Source organism: Marmota flaviventris, chromosome 3, assembly GCF_047511675.1.
Source record: "Marmota flaviventris isolate mMarFla1 chromosome 3, mMarFla1.hap1, whole genome shotgun sequence".
NCBI lineage: Eukaryota > Metazoa > Chordata > Mammalia > Rodentia > Sciuridae > Marmota > Marmota flaviventris.
In genome coordinates, this window is record NC_092500.1 from 128,967,678 (window position 1) to 128,988,161 (window position 20,484).

The 20,484-nt window shown below is 37.4% G+C and overlaps 2 protein-coding genes across 4 annotated transcripts in view; one reads left to right on the forward strand and one right to left on the reverse strand.

Annotated features, from left to right (window-relative positions):
• LOC114079098 (alpha-2-macroglobulin) overlaps nt 1-2,529 on the reverse strand; it is a 54,679-nt gene extending 52,150 nt beyond the window's left edge. For 2 of the 3 annotated variants that reach the window (XM_071610394.1, XM_071610393.1), the window contains exon 1: nt 2,341-2,529. The gene's annotated coding sequence lies outside the window, so the exon portion shown is untranslated. The remainder of the gene's footprint in view (nt 1-2,340) is intronic. The other variant, XM_071610395.1, reaches the window with a different exon arrangement.
• A 9,936-nt stretch (nt 2,530-12,465) lies between these two features.
• LOC114104408 (large ribosomal subunit protein uL23-like) lies at nt 12,466-13,361 on the forward strand. Its single transcript, XM_027950544.2, has 2 exons — nt 12,466-12,636; nt 13,095-13,361. Exons 1-2 carry the CDS (start codon nt 12,466-12,468, stop codon nt 13,338-13,340), a joined length of 417 nt encoding a protein of 138 aa, XP_027806345.1. The 3' UTR covers nt 13,341-13,361.
• The last annotated feature ends 7,123 nt before the right edge of the window (nt 13,362-20,484 follow it).

Below are 20,484 nucleotides of genomic sequence, written 5' to 3' on the forward strand. Positions count from 1 at the left end.
TATTTGATTTTCAAGGGCTGTGTTGAATAGGAGTGGTGAAAATGAGCAGCATTGTCTTATTCCTGTTTTTAGAGGGAATGCTTTCAGTTTTTCCCCATTCAGAATAATTTTGGCCTTGAATTTGTTACATATAACCTTTTTACAATATTGAGATAAGTTCTTTCTATCCCTAGTTTTTCTAATATTTTAAATATGAGTGGGTGCTCTGCTTTGTCAAATGCTCTTTCTGCATCTATTGAGTGATTATAATCATGTGATTCTTGACCTTAAGTCTAGTTAAGTGGTGAATTACATTTATGGATTTTTATCATGTTGAACCAAACTTTCATCCTTGGGATTAAAATCTACTTGAACATGATGTTCTATCTTTAATATATTTTTGTATGCAGTTTGATAATGTTTTATTAAGAATTTTTGCATCTATGTTCATCAAGGATATTGTTCTGAAGTTTCCTTTTCTTGATGTGTCTTTGTCTAGTTTTAGTATCAGGGTAATACTGACTTCATAGAGTGAGTTTGGCAGAGTTTGCTCCTTTTGTATTTTATGAAATAATTTGAGGAGGATTGGAATTATTTCTTCTTTAAAAGTCTGGTAGAGCTTGGCTAAAAATCCATCCAGTCCTGGGCTTGTCTTTATTGGAAGGCTTTTGATGCCTGCTTCAATTTCATTATTTGAAATTGATCTGTTGAAGTTTTCTATATCATCATGGTTCAATTTGGGCATATCGTCTGTCTCTAGGAATTTGTCAATATGACACTATTTTATAATGGATTATAAATGGCCTTATTTAATCTGAGACACTATGTTTTTTCCTAATGCACATCCTTAATACTGGGAAGAGATGGAGAGCTAAAAACCCTGCAGCTGGCATTAAGAGTTACTTTTTTTTCTCTTATTGGTTCAAAAAGTTAGAATGAGAGTAAATTAGCATTCTTCTTTCTTTTCTGCTTAAGGTTTGATTATCAATTTAAGCTATTTCCTTTTTTTTTTTTTTTGTACCAGGAATTGAACTCAGGGGCACTTAACCACCACCACACACCCAGCCCTTTTTATATTTTATTTTGGGACAGGGCCTCCCTGAGTTGCTTAGGGCCTTGCTAAGTTGCTGAGGCTGGCTTTGAACTTGCCTCCTCCTGCCTCAGCCTCCCAAGCCACTGGGACTACAGGCATGTGCCACTGCGTCTGGCTAAGCTGTTTCTTTTTGATTTAGTGTGGCCTATGCTCTAAATACTTTGCCTAGATTATATTCGTTAACCTTCACAACCCAGAAAAGTATGTATAATTTTTCCCATGTTTAAGATGAGGAATCTGAGACTTACAGAGTTACTTGTTCAATGCTATACAAGTTATCCGAGCAACCTGGACAACTCATGGCATAAAGATATTTACTGGAAAACAAATGATAAACAAAAGGGCACAACAATTATAAAGAGTATTGAAATCCAAGGGCTGGGTAATCCATTTTTGATATGCTACACTTACATTCACAAGGTACAAATGTTTGTCTAGACACTTTGGACAAAAGGAGAGGATTTCAGAATCTTGAAAAATCTTTAATTTTCTTATTCTATAAAGACAGATCTATTTGGCAATACTGAAAAATTCTCCTTAAGTGGGATCGCCAATGGCAATGCCAGGAATTGGGAAGCAGTTACACCACTGGGCCTTGGTAGAACACTTCCTCACCTTCACTACTAGCCATGCCCATTTTCCACTTATCAATGGAAATTCTTATCCCCTCCCCCCCCCCCCCCCCCCCGTTTCATTTCTGATTCCTTATTTCCTCTCCAGCAGCAACCTACACATTTAGAAGAACAGCCTCAATTGGTCAAAAAGCCCAATGTTGAAAGAAAGAAACTCTGTGAGTAGTAGTTCTGTGTCCCAAGAGTTGAAGCTCCCCACAAGAAGGAACACGAGACAATCCCAGTTACTCTTCTCCACACAAAGCAAAAATTTCCCTTAAACCTCTCGTAGGATTTTCAGTTTCCAACTGCTTCGAGCCAATCCTTATTCAAACGAGGCCACTTCACCTCCTTTCATGATGCATGCCAAAATTCCTTCTATAAGTATCCAGTGACTCTTCAAACCTAACTCCATAGCTGGGGACCTTCTATTCCCTGTCTTCCAAATATCTTTAAGTCGTCTTTCTAGTCTTTGAAGTCCTATCTCCCTTGTATCTTTCGGGAGTCTGCGCCTCCCCACCCTCACCTCTATTCTGCTCTAGGGCTCATGTGCCACATCTTTGGAAGAAAACTACTGCCAAGTGAGACTTTGCGATCCCGGCTCAGAGGTGTGAGCAAACCCCAGCCCGCCTCCTCCTCCACGCCCCTCAGACTCACGCGTCACGGGCAAACGGCGTGGCCAAAGCTCAGAACCCCCTGGCGAATAGCTTTCTGAGAATGGGAGACCGGGCTAGCAAGGGGCCAGCCACAGACCCCGGTCCCAGAGATCGTGTCAGAGGCCAGCGTTTCCCCAGGTGCCTTGCTGTGCCCTACTCCGGGAACCGGAAACAGGAAGCGCCAGGCGGCAGCTGGGCAACTGCTCCTCCCACTAGACCCCGCGGCGTGTGACTACAGAACCATTTCTCCCTTTTCTCCTTGCCGGTCTCACTGTCAACCCTAAACGCTGATTGGCCGATATCCTAGGGTGTTTAGCTCCGCCCCTACCGTTAATTCCAATTACAATGGAGACTGTCAAATTTGGGTTCTGCTTTTCACTTCGCCTTTCTACCAATGCGGTCTCAGAGTCCCGCCTCCGGGCACGCTTTGCTCGCGCGCCCAAGTCACGCGGGGGTCACGCCCCAGGTCGACTTCTGATAGGTCCTCTTGAAGAGGGTACGTGAGGGCGCACGGCAGAAGCAGAAACTACGCAAAGCGGACCGCGCTGCGGCCTTTCTGGGAATTGCAGTTCTTTTGCCAAACATTCTCGTTCAGCGCCTCCCCAGATTCTTCGCAGCCTGTGGGAGCCGCTGTTCCGCCGTCTGTGGGCTTGAGTATACCTGCGTACAGGTGGCCGCTATAGAACGATGGGGTCGTTGGTGTCTTGGTTCTATTAACAACACTTTTTTCTTTACGTCCTTTTTACGGTGTAGTACCTTGGGGTGTTTTGTTGTTGTTGTTACTGTTATTTTTTATCTCATCTTCTGGCATTTGCTTGATAAGCATACTCTGCAGCCATCGGTGTTCACCAGAGGTTTCTTATGCATGCCCTGTTCTTTTCATCTCTCTGCATTTCTGGTGTCCTGGGGAACAAGCAACACAGTTCTAGTCTTTGTGTCTTTGGTAAGATCCTTTGCGGTTTCCTTATGTTTTATTAGCTATTTGTCGAAGCCCTGCTTGTTCTTAGAACTTAGTTCAGATATTCCTGCTACTGTAACTTCCTGGATTCACTCCCACAATGAACTCTTCCTTCCTCAGAACGCTGGTTTGTTGGCTTGTGCTTGGCTTCATTTATCTTGTTTTATTCTGCTTGACATTACTTGACTTGTTTGTGTCTCCCATGCAAATAGGCCTTATTAGAACTGTTACAGTGTTTTGAATCTAATAATAATATTAATATCACCAAAAATGTGCACATCTCTGAGGGGCTGGGCACTTTTGTAAGTGCCTTTTTAAATTTTTTAATGTCTTAGAAGGAACCCAACTTTTATTTTACTGAGAAAATAATTTGATCAGCACAGTGGCTAAAGTTTTTTTCTGATAAATCTGGAACAGACTTCTGGTAGGGGAGTTCACAGTAACTCACAGCTGTTAATGCCTTTCTCTATTTTCCCCCTTAGTGTCACACAGGGTAATGCTTGGGAAAGTCCTTCAGAGCCCCAGGTGGCCCACGATTTCACAGGTAATTAGAAAATTTGAATCCCTTGATGAAAATTAAGTTTAATTATTAAGTGTTAAGTATTTGATGTTTTTTTTAAAGAGAGAGAGAGAGAGAGAATTTTTTAATATTTATTTTTTAGTTTTCAGGGGACACAACATCTTTGTTTGTATGCGGTGCTGAGGATCGAGCCCTGGCCACACGCATGCCAGGCGAGTGCGCTACAGCTTGAGCCACATCCCCAGCCCTAAGTATTTGAATTTTAAGTCAGAAATAGAAAATCTGATATTGCATGAAGCTACTAGCAAATTAAGGCCCTGTGAGGCCTGAGGTAGTATGCCATGTGGCCATATATTTAGAGTCCTGGATAGCAGTGCAGTGTTCCTGGGCTATTGTGACTCCATTTGGATCTTGATGCCACCTGTTCCTGGGGCTGCTTCCTACCACTGTCTCAAAGGTTGTTCTTTGGGCTCAGCATCAACTGTGTAAGTGCTGTTAAAAAAGTAGTAAGTAGTTCACTTAATTCACACCATCCTTATGAGGAAGTATCTTATGTGATTTTTCAGATGAGTAAAATAGCTAAGTATATAACCTGTTCTGGGTGCCATAGCTATTAAGTATTCAAATTTAGGCACATAATCTCCAGAATCCCGCTCTTAATCCTTGAACCACCATACTGATTGTATATTATTCTACATTTGTTAGTGCCAGGCATGTTGGTGTGCCTATAATTCCAATGACTAGAGAGGCTGAGGAAGGAGGATTGAGTTTGACATTAGCCTTGGCAACTCTGTGAAACTCTATTTCAAAATAAAAACTAAAAACTGCTAATCAGCTCCCCCTGGATTCAGTCTCCAGGACAATAAAACCCCCCATGCCACAATTGTTTATTAATTGATCTATTTAGTTCTGGGTTGGATATTGGATGTTTCCTCAGGGAAAAAAGTTAAAAGATGATTTTCCTTCTTATAATAAGAGTAATTTGAGATCAGAAAACAGAACAACAAAAATCATACATAAACACAACAAAAGGTTGCATGTTTTCTTCTTGGAAGTAGTTGTTTCCTTTCTTAAAAAAATGAGTATATCCAATACTTCTCCGTATCATTAATTTTCCAGATAGACTTCATGTTTTTTCTGGTGTTGGGGATCAAATCCAGGGCCCAACATGTTCAAATAAATTTTTTAATAGCTGCATAATATTTAGTTTTATCAGTTGTTATTTAATCTATAAATGTTGGGCATTTAAGGTTTTTCTATTGAATTGCTTTTATAAATCCATTCAATAAACATTCACTGAGCAATTACTATGTGCCAAAACTATTATGTAATTGTGTGTGTGTGTGTCTGTGTGTGCCTGTGGTGCTGGAGATCGAACCCAGGGCCTCATGCATGCTAGGCAAGTGTGTTACCACTGAGATACATCCTATTAGCCCTAGCCTTATTATAAGTTTTCAGGGTAGAGAACTAAGACAAAAGTTCCTGTTTTAAAAACCTTTAACTGGGCTGGGATTGTAGCTCAGTGGTAGAGCGCTTGCCTAGCACATGCAAGGCACTGTGTTCAATCCTTAGCATCACCTAAAAATAAATAAACAAAGGTATCATGTCCATCTGCAACTAAAAAAAATTAAAAAACCAAAAATCCCCACCTGTGTTCAGTGGTGCATGCAGTAATCCCAATGACTCTGGAGGCAAAGGCCGGTCTCAGCAACGTAGGAACTAAGCAGCCTCTGTTTCAAAATAAGAAATAAAGGACTGGGGATGTAAAAAGGTCCTCTAGGTTAAGTCCCCAGTACAGAAAAAAACAAAAACAAACAAAGAAAAAACCCCTCAAAATCCCAAAAACCAAAAACTTTCATTCTAGAATTGAAATTCATTTGTTGGTGAATTCAAGTTTGACTTCAGAAAGCGTGCCTCTTGGTCATTGCCTAGAGTAGCATTGAGTTGGTGGGTGAGAAGTGTACATGTTGAAAGTGGAGAATAGGTCAGAAATGCATTTAGTAGGTAGAATAACTACTCAAATAATAACTACAGAAATTCTCTGGGGTTGTAAACCGAGGTGGGCTTCTCTTCCTAATCAGTTGCAAATAAACTAGAATACTTACTGCATGTAGGGTCTCAGTGCATGTTCTGGGTGCTTTCTGTGTTTGAACTTCAGAAGAAAGGTTCTGGTCAAGGGCAAAAGTTGTTGAGTCTAATCTGGGAGCCTTTCTGGGAATGACTTCTTTAACCTCTTGACACCGTTCTTCTGTGTGAACCTTGTGTTCACACAGAAAACCAGATTTTTGACCTGGTTTCACTGTTAACAATATCCTTCCTGGGCTGAAGTTATGGCTCAGTGGTAGAGCACTTGCCTACCATGTGTAAGTTACTGGGTTTGATTCTCAGCACCACATATAAATAAATAAAATAAAGGTCTATCAACAACTAAAAAAAAAATATTTAAAAAAATCCTTCGTGCTTACAGTTTCTGATCTGCTCAGGGATCTTTTGGAATTTATTTGGTGGTTTCAATCTTGCTATGCATGTATTCAATGTGCCATCTTGAACCAGATTTCAATTTAACATTTTTCACTGATTCCTTTTAAAATAATCCCATTTAACATATTTCAAAGACTGGTTTTTTTTTTTGTTTTGGTAACTTTCAGTTTACTATAAGTTAACATTTATTAAAAAATGGAAGATAGTACAAAGAACGCTGGTATATGCTCTACCTTGATTCTTCAATAGTTTACCTGTTGCCCCATTTACTTATTTTCTCTTCCCCACTAATCTACCCTCCCCATTGGTTCATTTTGAACAATTTAAGAATAAATTCTTCATTCCAATAAATACATCAGGGTGTGTTTCCTAAGAGCAATGGCATTCTCTTGCATTAACGCAATATAATTATCAAAATCAAGCACTATAACCTTGACATAATATTATCAAATTTGTAGTCCATATTCAGAATTTCATCATCTGTCCCAATAAATACTCTATAAGTACTTTCCATTCCCCAACCATTGGAGCCAAACCAGAAGCACCTAATGCAATTAGTTGGTTATCTTATTTGACCTTGAAAATTTGAAGGTCCACTTATTTTGTATAATGTCTCTCAGTTTGAATTTGTCTTTTGTTTACTCCTCCCATGGCCAATACTGGTGATTAAACCCAGGGGTGCTTTACCATGAGCTACATCCCCTGCCCTTTTTATTTTTTATTTTGAGAGAGGCTCTCCCTGAATTGCCTAGATTACCCTTGAACTTGTGATCCTTTTGACTCAGCCTCAGCAGCAACTGGGATATCAGGCATAATAACTTTTTTTTTAACAGGAAAAATTTAAAGAATTATTTTCTAGTAGATATGATCAATTACTAAAAAATGATAAAAGGACTATGTTATACAGAAGTAGCAATAAAGGAAATAACTTAAAAACTTAAAGGAAATGTTCCCCTCCCCAACCACAAGTTCAGAAATTCAGACCTCTGAGGAGAGGGTATGGTTCCTGTCACAGGAACAGGCAGCCCCCTGATGAGGCAGAGACATTGCTTTTGGAGGATATGGGCCACTGTTGAATAGCCAATGGGAGTCTCTTTATGGTGATTCTCTTATTCTTTTGATATGTTCATATTATTTTTTGATTAATTCTATACTATTCAGGCATATAAGATATTCCATGTTTATCTTATACTTTTCAACATTGGCAAATCTTATACTTTTATCTTATACTTTTCAACATTGGCAAAGGACATTATGCTAGGTGAAATAAGACATACAAAAAGAAAACTATTGCATGATTTCTCTTGTATATGAAATCTTATAAATCAATCTAAAAAAATTACATACAAAGATCAGAAAGGTGGTTACCAGGGATGGGGGTAGAGGAAATGAGAAAATGTAGGTCAAGGGGTACAAGTTTGCAGTTATATAGGATGAATAAATATAGTTTTTGATACATAATATGAAGACAGTAGTTAGTGATATCATATTGTATACTGGAAATTTACCTAGAAAGTAGATTTTAGGTATTCTCAAGAAAGGGAGAGGGTGAGAGGGAAAGAGGAAAAGAAGAATAAGAGATGGGAAAAAAAGTGGATAGGTTATTATATGAGATGATGGATATGTTAATTTCCCTGATTATAGTAGTCACTTCTCTATGTGTCTGTAATCAAAATATATTACAAATATGTAGAATAAAAAATAACAGCAACAACAAAAACTTTCGTACTTTTCTTACCCTAGAATCCTTCATTTCTTAAGGGGTTCTTTAACAGAGAAATCAAGACCTGATTACAGTTGGTATTTATTGTTACTTATATGCCATTGCTCTAATTCCTCTCAGCAGAGTTAGGAAATCTATGTATATTTCTGAGATTGACCCAGATTCCCAGTATACTTAACATAATTGCTGTGTACATTTGTTCACACAAAAGAAAGCACAGGAAGTAGTTTTATAACTGATAAATCATAGCACTATGTAAAGCATGCCTATTAAGTAGTGTTCAGTGTTTATTTAAAGTTCTATTTTTTTTCTTGTTGGGGTAAAATATATTTTTAAAAATTAAAATATAAATAATTTAATAACATTCAGTTTCTGTAATTTCATTATCAGTAAAATTATGTAAGTTTATAAAAGTAACATGATCAATAACAACAGTAATAAAAACAGGTGTTTTCCACCTAGTCAGGGAGAGAACACACTCAAGAAACAGTAGTATAATCAAGTAGTTGTCTTTAATCAATTCAGCCTATATGCAGATTGCCACTCTGCTTTTTCTTTAACATTCTGTTCTGTATAGACAGAACAATATGAAAAGACCAAGGGAAAGAGAGAAGATGGAAATTAAAATTTCTATTCAGTCTGGACATCTGTAATGGAAAGGGTATAACTGCTGCAGTAGTTAATGTATACCTAAGCCTATGGGAAAATTGATGTGGTTTGAGTGGTGTTAAAACCCATTTACACTTTTAGCAGCAGAGAAGATCACATGCTACACAGTGATATCCTAAGGGGATAGATTAACATTTCAGATTTTTTTTTAACCAGTAAATTAAAGTTATTTTTAACTGACAAAAATATAAATATATACATGCTGAAGTATGTGATGTTTTTATATGTTGTGTAATATTGAGGAAAAATTTATAAATCATGAAGAGTACAACTTTTATTTACACAACTCAGTGAATTTTGTCAAATGCATCATACCTATTACCATTCTGTTACCATCAAGATTTTCACCCCCTCCAATTTTCACATATTCCTTTCCACTAATTTTTCCTGGCCCTGTATTGTTCTAATATTTTCATCATAGTTTTCCTAGTTTAGAATGTCATGTAAATTGAATCACATAATATGTTCCTTTAGTGTCCGTTTGATTTCTTTCACTCAACAATATTTACAGATTCTGTTTTTTTTTTTTCTCCTTTTGTGGTGCTGGGGATTGAACCCAGGGCCTTGTGCATGCAAGGCAAGCATAAACTGAGCTAAATCTCCAGCCCCCAGATTCTGTTTTTGCATGTATCAGTAGCAATTTTTTTTCTTTTTGGTTGGGTTGTAGTATATTGTATGCATATTTCTCACTCTTGTTTATCCATACTTTAAATGGGTATTTGAGTTTTATCTGTGTTTTCTTCTAATAAGCCTTACAGTTTTATTTTGTATGTAATCTTGTAAGAGGAGACATTAAAATTGATATTACTAAAATAAAAAAGATCATAAAAAACTACTATGAATCTGGATGTGGTGGCACTGTTTGGGGGGCCAAGGCAAGAGGACCAAAAGTTCCAGCCCAGCCTGGGCAACTTAGCATGACTCTCAAAAAAGGAGGAGAAGGAGGGAAGGGGAGGGGAAGGGGAGAGGGAAGAGGAGAATGAAAACTCCTGTGAATTACTGTGAACAATTATGTGCCTAACAATTATTTGGATAACTTAGAAGAAATAAATTCCTAGACACATACAACCTATTAATAATGGATCATGAAGAAATAGAAAATAGAACAGACCAATAATGAGTAAGGAGATTGAATTAGTACTAAAAAATCTCCAGTCAAAGAAATGGCCAGGAGTGGATGACTTCACTGTTGAATTTTATTAAACATTTCAAGGACTAATACCAATTATCAGACTCCTAAAAAAATTGAAGTAGAGGCAATACTTCCATGCTTATTTTACAAGGTTAGCATTACCCTGATACCAAAGCCAGATAATACTACAAGAAAAGAAAATCACTGGCCAATATCCCTGATGGTACAAAATCTTCAATATAATATTAATAAACTGAATTAAAAAAATCATTCAGCATGATCAAGTGGGATTTATCTCTGAATGGTCAAACACATGCAAATCAATAAACATGGTCATAATATGATCATTATCTCAATAGATGCAGAAAAAGCATTTGACAAAATTCAACACCTTGTCATGATAAAATCAGCCTACTATAATGACACAGCCATATCAATGTTTATAGCAGCTGAATTCAGAATAGCTAAACTGTGGAACCAACCTAGATGCCCATCAATAGATGAATAGACACTGTGGTACATATATACACAATGGAATATTACTACTCAGCGTTAAAAAAGAATAAAATTATGGCATTTGCAAGTAAATGGATGGAGTTGGAGAATATCGTGCTAAGAGAAGTAAGCTGGTCCACAAAAATTAAAGGCCAAATGTTTTCTCTGATTAGTGGATGCTGATCTATGATGGGGACTGGTATGGGAAGAATGGAGGAACTTTGGATTGGGCAAAGGGGAGGACGAGGAGGGGTCTTGAGGGTAGAAAAGATGATGGAATGAGATGGACATCATTACCCTAGGTACACGTATGATTGCACGAATGGTGCATCTACATCGTGTACAACCAGAGAAGTGAAATGTTGTGCTCCATTTGTGTATGATGAATTGAAGTGCATTCTGCTGTCATGTACAACTAAGTAGAACAAACAAAAGTACTAAAAAGAATTGAAGTAGTCTCATTTACAGAAGACATGATCTTATATATAAAAACCTTTAAGACACTATCAAGAAATCTGTTAGAATTGATAAAGTCAGTAAGTTACAGGATACAAAATCATCATACAAGAATCATCAACGTTTTTATGTACTCATAATGAACTACCTGAAAATGAAATCAAGAAAACAATTCCACTTACAATAGCAACTAAAAAATTAAATACTTAGGTGTAAATTTAATCAAGGAGGTAAAAGACTTGTATCCTGAAAACTGTAAAACATTGATAAAAGAAAATACAAAAAAAGTGAAAAGTGAAAAGATAATTTTATTTTTATGGATTGGGAGAATTAATATTGTAAAAGTGTTTACACTTCCAGAATTGGTCTACAGATTCATCCAATCCTTGTTGAAATTTCAGTGTCATTTTTCATGGAAATGGAAAAAATCCTTAGGATTCGTATATGGAATTCCCCAAACCGAAAATGATAAAACCCCCAAAATAACAAAACGAAACAAGCAAAGAACAATTACCATAAACAAACCTGGAGGTCTCATATTCCCTGATTTCAAAACGTAAAATGGTTGGAATCAAAACAATGTGGTACCGAAGGGTGGTGCCTGCCTATAAACTCAGCTACTCAGGAGGCTGAGGCAGGAGGATCACAAGTTTGAGGTCAGCCTGGGCAAATTGGACTCTATCTCACAATAAAAAATAATAAAAGATTGTTGGTATAGCTCTGTATTAGAGTGCTTGCCAGCATGCAGAAGGTCCTGGGATCATTCCTCAGAACTGGATTAAAACCAAAAACAGAATAAAAAATAAACCAAAACCAGCATGGTATTAGTATAAAAACAGAAACATCAAAAAATGGGATAGGATAGAAAAATTCCAAAATATACCCATGCATTTATGGTCAATCAATTTTTGACAAAAGTGCTAAATAGGACACAAAATGAGTGAAGGAGTCTTCCATAAATTGTATTGGGAAAACTAGAAATCCACTTGGAGAAGAATAAGATTAAATCTTAGTATTATGCTGTTTTTAGTCAGCTTTTTCACCGCCGTGACTTAAAGACTCGATTGGAGAGGAGGAAAAATTTATATAGGGCTCATGGTTTCAGAGGTCTTAGTAGGTAGAAGGCTGGCTTCATTCCTCAGGGCTCGAGATGAGGTTGAATATTATGGTAGAAGAGTGTGGCAGAGGGAAGCAGCTTACATGGTGGTCAGGAAGCAGGGAGTCAGTCCCCACTTGCCATATACAAATATATACCCTAAAGCCATGCCCCAATTCCCACCTCCTCCAGTCACACCCTACCACTTCAGTTGTCACTCAGTTAATCCCTATGAGGGGATTGATTCACTGATTGGATTAACACTCTTATAGACCAATCATTTCTCCTCTGAACCTTCTTGCATTGTCTCACACATGAACTTTTGGGGGACACCTCACATGCAAACCATAACATAGGCTATAATAAAAATCAACTCAATTAAAGTTATAAGACTCCAAATTATCAAACTAATAGAGAAAAAACAGGAAAGCTCCATGATATTGGTTTGGCAATGATATTTTGTATATGACCTTGAAAGCACAGATAATGAAATCGAACAGACTGATGGGATTACATTGAACTGAAAACCTTTGTGCAGCCTAAGAAACTTCGAAGTGAAAAGACAACCTTAGAAGAAGGAGAGCCTTTTCACCAAGATGACGCCGAAAGCTAAGAAGGAAGCTCCTGCCCTTCCCAAAGCTGAAGCCAAAGCAAAAGCTTTGAAGGCCAAGAAGGCAGTGTCGAAGCATGTCCACAGTCATAAAAAGATGATCTGCACATCACCTACCTTCCGGGGACCCAAGACATTGCGGCTCCAGAGGCAGCCTGTTGGGTGCAGAGCAGGCTGAACTGTGTTGTCTGCAGGGCAGGCTGAACAGATGTTGGCTGCAAGATAGCCCACACACTCAAATCCCCCTCTATCTGGTCCTTCATCACCTGTTTGCCTCAAGTCTGAACATTCAACCCCGCTCAAGGCTGAACACTTAACCCCTCCTTGGGCCAACAAGGCAGCTTGCAGACCCAGAGGCCCCATTAGATTTGGGCTATAAAAACTCCCTCCTGCCAGGCCCCCCTCTCTCTTGCTGTCTCTCTCTCTTGCTCTCTTTGTCTTTCTTGCGCTCTCTCTCTGTCTCTTGCTCTTGCTCTCTCCCTCTTCATCTCTCCTCTTCTCTTTCCTCTCTCTCTCTCTCTCTCCTTCTTTCCTTCTTTCTTTTCTCCTCTGTTGCACTGCTGCAGTAAAGATCTTTTGGTTGCTCCGAGTGTTGTGGTCACTTTTCTTTTACAGCCCAAATATCCTGGGAAGAGCACCCCCAGGACAAACAAGCTTGACTACTATGTCATCATCAAATTCCCTCTGATCACTGAGTCAACCATGAAGAAGATTGAAGACAACAACACACTTGTGTTTATTGTGGATGTCAAGGCCAACAAACACCAGATCAAACAAACTATAAAGAAGCTCTATGACATTGATGTGGCCAAGGTTAACACTCTGATCAGGCCTGATGGAGAGAAAAAGGCATATGTTTGACTGGCTCCTGATTATGGTGCTTTGGATGTTGCCAACAAAATTGGGATCATCTAAACGGAGTCCAGCTGTCTAAGTCTAAATATACTTTTTTTTTCCAACATAAAAAAAGGAGAAAAGATACTTGCAAATGATACATCTGATAAAGGGCTGACATTCAAATGTATAAGGAACTCAAATAATAACAAGAAAACAAATTACTCAATTGAAAAATGGATGAAGAATCTGAAAAAATATTTCCCAAAAGATACAAATGGCCAGAAGAGCTATGAAAAATGCCCAGCATTACTATATCTTTAAGGAAATGCCAATTAAAACCAAAATGAGCTCTGTTAGCTTTTCATTGCTGTGATCAAAAGTCCTTACCAGAACAACTTAAGAGAGGAAAGTTTATTTGGCTCACAGTTTCAGAGATTCAGTCCATGATTGCCAACTCTGTTGCTCTAGGCCCAAGATGAGGTAGAACATCATGGCAGAATGGTGTGGCAGAGGAGTACTGCTCTACTTTTTTTGGAACTGGGGATAGAACTCAGAGGCACTTGACTACTAAACCAAATCCCCATCCCTATTTTGTATTTTATTTAGAAACAGGGTCTCACTGAGTTGCTTAGTGCCTTGTTTTTTGCTGAGGCTGGCTTTGAACTCTCAATCCTCCTGTCTCAGCCTCCCAAACCACTGGGATTACAGTGTTGCTCTTCTTATGGTAGCCAAGAAGCAGAGGGTCAAGGAAAGGTGAACCCTTCCAGATCATGCCCCCAGGGATTCATCCACTCTGATTATGCCCCATTAGTCCACAGCCACCACCCAGTTAGTCCATTTAAACTAGGTTGGACTAATTGTATTACAGCTCTCATAATCCAATTATTGCACCTCAGAATATTCTTGCACAGGTGATTTGGCGGGACATATCACATTCAAACCACAAAATATCACTATACACTGGTTAGAATAATTTTTAACAATAAGATGAAAGATAACAAATGTTGGAGTGGTTGCAGAGAAAAGGGAATTCCTATGTTGTTAGAGGGGATGTAAATTACTATCGCTGTTATGGAGAACTGTATGCATCTACCTGTGTGTGTGTGTGTGTGTGTTGCTGGGGATTGACCCCAAGGCCTTACATATGCTAGGCCCAGAAAACAGTATGGAGTTTCCTCACAAAACTAAAAACGATACTACAATCCAATCCAGTAATTCCACTTATAGGTTATATATAACCAAACTGCTGAAATCACTATATCAAAGGGACACCTGTGCTCCCATGTTCATTGCAGTATTATTCACAATAACCATGATATAGAACAACCTAAGTTCCATTAGCAGATGGATGGATATAGAAAATGTGGCATATATATATACAGTGAAATACTGCTCAGGATTAAAAGGGGGATAAATCCTAGCACTTGTGATAGCATTGGTGAATCTGGAGACATTATGTGAGCTGAAACAAGCCAGACCCAGAAAGACAAATTTTCCTCGATTTCACTTAGCTGTGTAATCTAATGAAATTGAACTCACGGAAGTGGAGAGCAAAACAATGTTTAACCATATTCCGGGAGTTGGTGTGTTAGTTTTTTTCCCTCTGTGATCAAAATACCTGACATGAATAACTTAAAGCAAGAAAAGTTTATTTTGGGTTCATGGTTTCAGAGGTTCAGTCCATGATCAGCTTACTACATTGCTGTAGGCTAGAGATGATGGCAGAATGTCACGGCAGAAAGATGCGGCAGAGGAAAGCTGTTCAGTTCATGGCAGCTAGGTGGGGTGAGAGTGGGAAGAGTGTGAGGAGCAGGGATGAAATAGAATTTCCAAGGGCATGTACCCAGTTACCGACTTCTTCCAGTCACACACCAGCTGCCTGCAGTTATCACCCAATTATTCATTCAAATTATTTATTCATCAAATGGGTTGATCCACTGATGAAGTTATAGCCCTGTAGTCTAATCATTTTACCTCTGAACATTACTACATTGGATTTGTTTCCAATCCATGAACTCTTGGGGGGACACTTCATATCCAAACTATAACAGGTGAGGAGGAACGGAATGGATAGTTGTTGATCAAAGGGTGCAAAGTTTCAGATAGATAGGAGGAATGGGTCTTGAAATCTTTGCACAGCAGGGTGAATATATAGTCAATAATAGTGTATTATATACTTCAAAAGAAGGGAGCAAAAATTTAAAGTGTTTGACCATAAAAAAATAGGTATATGAGGATATGGACATGTTGGCTTGTCACATTGTATACAGATATCAAAACATCACTTTATACCCCATAAATATATACAATTATTATTTGTCAATCAAAATAATATTAGTAAATTAGAGAAGGAAGGCACTGACATATAATTCTATTGTAAACTTAAATAATTTGAAAAAATTAGAAAAGAATAACAAAGCAATATTATAAATAATTTTATGTCAATAAATATGAAAATTTATATCAGTGGTCTGTAAAGAAAGTATGAACTGTAGGCCAAATGTGGCTTGCCACCTATTTGTGAATAAAGTGGTAAGAGCACTTATTTACCTATCCTCTTTTTATTGGAACTTGAATATATTTATTTCTATTTTATCTGTTGATGATTTTGTACTACTAAGTACAGAGTTGAGTAGTTGTGGAGGATCAAATTGTTGGAAATGCCTGGAGTATTTACTCTGTGATCTTTTACAGAAAAAGTTTGCTGACCCCTGACTTAGATGAACAAATTCATTAAAAGACTCTAAGTACCAAAATTCATTCAAGAAAAAAATAGATAGCCATTGATATCCCACTATCCACTAAAGAAACTGAATTTAGATCGAAAACCTTCCCACAAGTTGGGTGGCACAAACCTGAAATCCCAGCTACACTGGAGGCTGAGGCAGGAGGATAGCAAGTTGGAGGGCCAACATGGGCAACTCAGTGAGATCTTGTCTCAAAAAGTTTTTAAAAGCCTGGGAAAGTAGCTCAGTGGTAGAATACTGGCCTACCATGTTTTGAGACCCTGGATTTAATCCCCATGACCACATATAACAACAACAACATCAATAGCAAAAAGCACACAAACAAACAAACAAAAAACCTTTCCACAAAGAAAACAGTGGGCCAGATGACTTCTCCAGCAAACTCTACTTCTTCCTTTTCATCTTTTATTTATTTTTCCTTCTCTAGAATTTCTGTACAATGTTGAATAGTGTTTACAAACTCAGACATCCTTGTCCTTTTCATAGTCTTATTGGGATAACATTCATTATTTCACCTTAATAAGGTTATCAGTTGTAGGTTTTTTATAGAAGCCATTGGACGGTTGATAAAGTTTCTTACTATTCTTTATATGGAGTATATTTAATCTGAATGGATGTTGGGTTTTTTTTGTGTGTGCTTTTTTCCCCCTGCTTCTGTTGGCATAATCTATAGTTATATAGTTTTTCTTCTTAGTTCTGTTAATAAGGTAAATAATGATTAATTTTAGAATGTTAAACCAACATCACACACTTGTGGGATAAGCCATCCTATTATGATGACACTGATTTTATGTTTATAGGTTCAGTTTTCTGATATTTTAAGATTTTCCTATTTATATTCATAAAGATTGGTATCTATAATTTTATTTTCTTGCAATTATTTGTCTAGTTTGGCAACAGGATCATGATTTCCTAAACCAAATTGGGAGAGTGTACGTACATTTTCTATTTTCTGAAGGAGCTATGTTATTTACTGGTGAATGTTTGATAGAATATGCTAGAATTAATTGCAATCTGCTGAGCATAAAGTTTTTTTTATATTGGAAGGGTTGTATTAACTAATTCAATTTTTTAGTAGACAAAGCTTTTCAAAAATTTCTATTTGTTTTTGTTAGTTTGTTAAATTGTGTTTTTCAAGGAATTTATACATTTAGTCTAAGATATTAAATGTATTGGCATATAGGATGCTTACTTGTCATACTTTTCATGTTTTTAAAATCTATAGCAGCATGCCCTCTTCAACTCTTTCTCTCTTTCTCTCTCCCCTCCCCTTCCCTCCCTCCCTCCCTCCCTCCCTCCCTCCCTTCCTTCCTTCCTTCTCTGCTTCCTTACTTCCTTTTTATCTCTCCCCCCTCTTCTCTCTCTCTCTCTCTTTCTGTGCTGGGAATTGAACCAAGGCCTTCACTTATGCGAGGCCAGCACTTGACCACTTAGCTACACCTCCAGCCCCTCTTTGTTTTTTCTTTCCTTTTTTTTTGCTACTGGGGGTTGAGTCCAGGCATTCTCTGCCACTAAGCTATATTCCCCAGGAATTTTTATTTTTTAATTTGAGATAGGGTCTCTTTACTTTGTCCAGGCTGGTTTCATAACTTGTGATCCTCTTGCCTTAGCCTTCTGAGAAGCTGGGATTACAGACATGAGCCATCAACTCCGTCATATTTGATACTGGTAATTTGTGTTCTCTTCCTTTGTGTTTTTTTTGTTTTTAGTGTGGTGCCCAGGATCGAACCCAGTGCTTCACCCATGCTAAGCAAGTGCTCTACCACTGAGCCATAACCTCGGCCCTTCCTTTGTGTTTTGATCAGTCTTTTAAAAAATTTTATGATTATTTAAAAAATTTTTATTATTTTTGGTACTACGGATTGAACTCAGGGGCTCCTAACTACTGAGCCACATCCCCAGCCCTTTTTATTTTGAGACAGGGCCTTGCTAAGTTGCTAAGGCTGGTCTTGAATTTGTGATCCTCCTGCCTCAACCTCCTGAGTTACTAGGATTACAAGCCTGTGCCACCATGCCTGACAAAATTTTATTATTATTTCTATTTTTATTTTGTCCAAGCCAAATAGTTGTTTAAGAGAGAATTTCCCCTAGTTTTATTGAGATGTAATTGACAAAAATTGTATATATTTAAGGTGTAGGACTTGATGTTTTAATATGTATACATTGTGAACTAATCATAATCACTTAGCTTCCATACCCATCGCTACACATTTTTTTGTCTTCTTTTTCTTTCTTTCTTTTTTTTTTTAATTGTGGTGAGGTAAAAGCACTTATGTATCCTCTTAGCAAATCTCCAGGACAAATGGAGTCTTGTTGTCTGTAGTCATATTGCTGTATATTAGATGTCCAGATTTATTTATCATGTATAACTGAAACTTTGTGTCCTTTGACCATCTCTCCATTTCTCTCACTTCCCTTGACAATCACCATTTACTCTCTGCTTGTATAATTTGGACTATTTTATTTTTGAGACAGAGTCTTGTTCTGTTGCCCAGTTGTCCTTAATTTCACAATTCTTTTACCTCTGCCTCCCAAGTATCTGGGATTACAGTCATTCACCACCATGCCAAGCTAAATTTGACTATTTTAAATACTACCTAGTAAGTGAGCTTATGCAGTATTTGTATTCCTGGATTATTCTACTTAGCAAAATGTCTTACACTTTCATCCATGATGCCATTACAAATGGCAGGCTCTTCTTTTTAAAGGCTGAGTAGTATTCCATTGTGTGTGCATGTGTGTGTGTGTGTGTGTGTGTGAGAGAGAGAGAGAGAGAGAGAGAGAGAGAGAGAGAGAGAGAGAGAAATTTCCTTTATTCATTCGTCCATCAACAATTAGGTTTATTAACAGATGAATGGATAAAGAAAATGTTGTATATACATATAATGGAGTTTTACTTAGTTATATAGAATGAAATTTATTATTTGCAGGAAATGGATAGAATTTGAGAGCATTATGTTAAGCAAAATAAGCCAGAATGCGAAAGGGTTACATATTTTCTCTGGTATGAAAGCTACAGAGAAAAAAGGAAGAAAAAAGGAGATGAAATCTCATGAAAATAGAAGGCAGACCAGTAGAGTAAGGGAAGGAGTCTAGCGGGAGGGAGGTGAGAAGGGAAAGCACATGTACTGGTGAATGAAATTAAGCAAATTATGTTATGAGTGTGTTTCTAAAAGATTCTTGGAAAGATTTTGGCCTTAAGTTTGATAAGATCTGGTTTTTAATATATGATCTACTCTGGAGAGTGTTCCACGTGTACTGGTATAGTATTCTGGTGCTGTTGGGTGGAAACTTCTGTACACATGTTAAGTTTATTTGATTCATTTTGTTGTCCAAGTTGGCTGTTGCTTTATTTTCTGTCTTAATGTTCTATTCACTATTGAAAGTGGGATAGTGAAGTATCATAGTGTTATTGTATTATCATCAATTTCTCTCTTCAGATATATTAATATTTGTTTTCTATATTTAGGTGCTCTTTTGTTGGGAGAAAATATATTTTTAAGTGTACAATTATCTGTTGAATTGACTCTTTTATCATAAGAAAATTATTTTTACTTCTGGAGACAGTTTTTGACCATGAAGTCTGTTTTGTCTGATGTAAGTATAGCTACTCATGCTCTATGAGGTTACTTTTTGCATGAAATATTTTTTCCCATCTCTTTACTTTCAGCTTATGTGTGTCCTTAAGTGAATTTTTTTTTTTTTTTTTCAGAAAACATATTGCTGGGTCTTGATTTTTTTTTACCCATTTTTTTTTCACCCATTCAGCCATTATGTGCTTTTTTGTGGGGGTGGGTATTGGGGATTGAATTCAGGGGTACTAGGACACTGAGCCAGATCCCTAGCCCCATTTTGTATTTTATTTAGAGACAAGGTCTCATTGAGTTGCTTAGTGCCTTGCTTTTTTGCTGAACCTGGCTTTGAATTTGCAATCCTCCTGTCTCAGCTTCCTGAGCTGCTGGGATTACAGGCGTGCTCCACCCACCTGGCCAGTATCTGCTTTTTGATTGGGGAATTTAATTCATTTATATTTAATAGCAAAGCTTTATCACTGCTGTTTTGTCATTTGTTGTTTTGCAATTGTATTGTTCCTGTCTTCCTCTTTTGTTGTCTTCCTTTGTTATTTGATGATTTCTGAAGTGATTTGCTTTTATTCTTTTTTCTTTATCTTTTGTTTTATTTATTATTTAATTTTCTTTGTAGTTATTTGGAGGCTTGAATAAAAGACCTTGTAATATAACCTTGTAATTTTAAACTGAGAACAACTTAATTTTGTACAAAATCTCTACACTGTTATTTCATCTCATTTGAAGTTTATATTCTTTTTTTTTTTTTTTTTCTGTGTGTGTGGGGATTGAACTCCGGGGCACTGGACCACTGAGCCACATCTCCAGCCTTATTTTGTATTTTATTTAGAGACA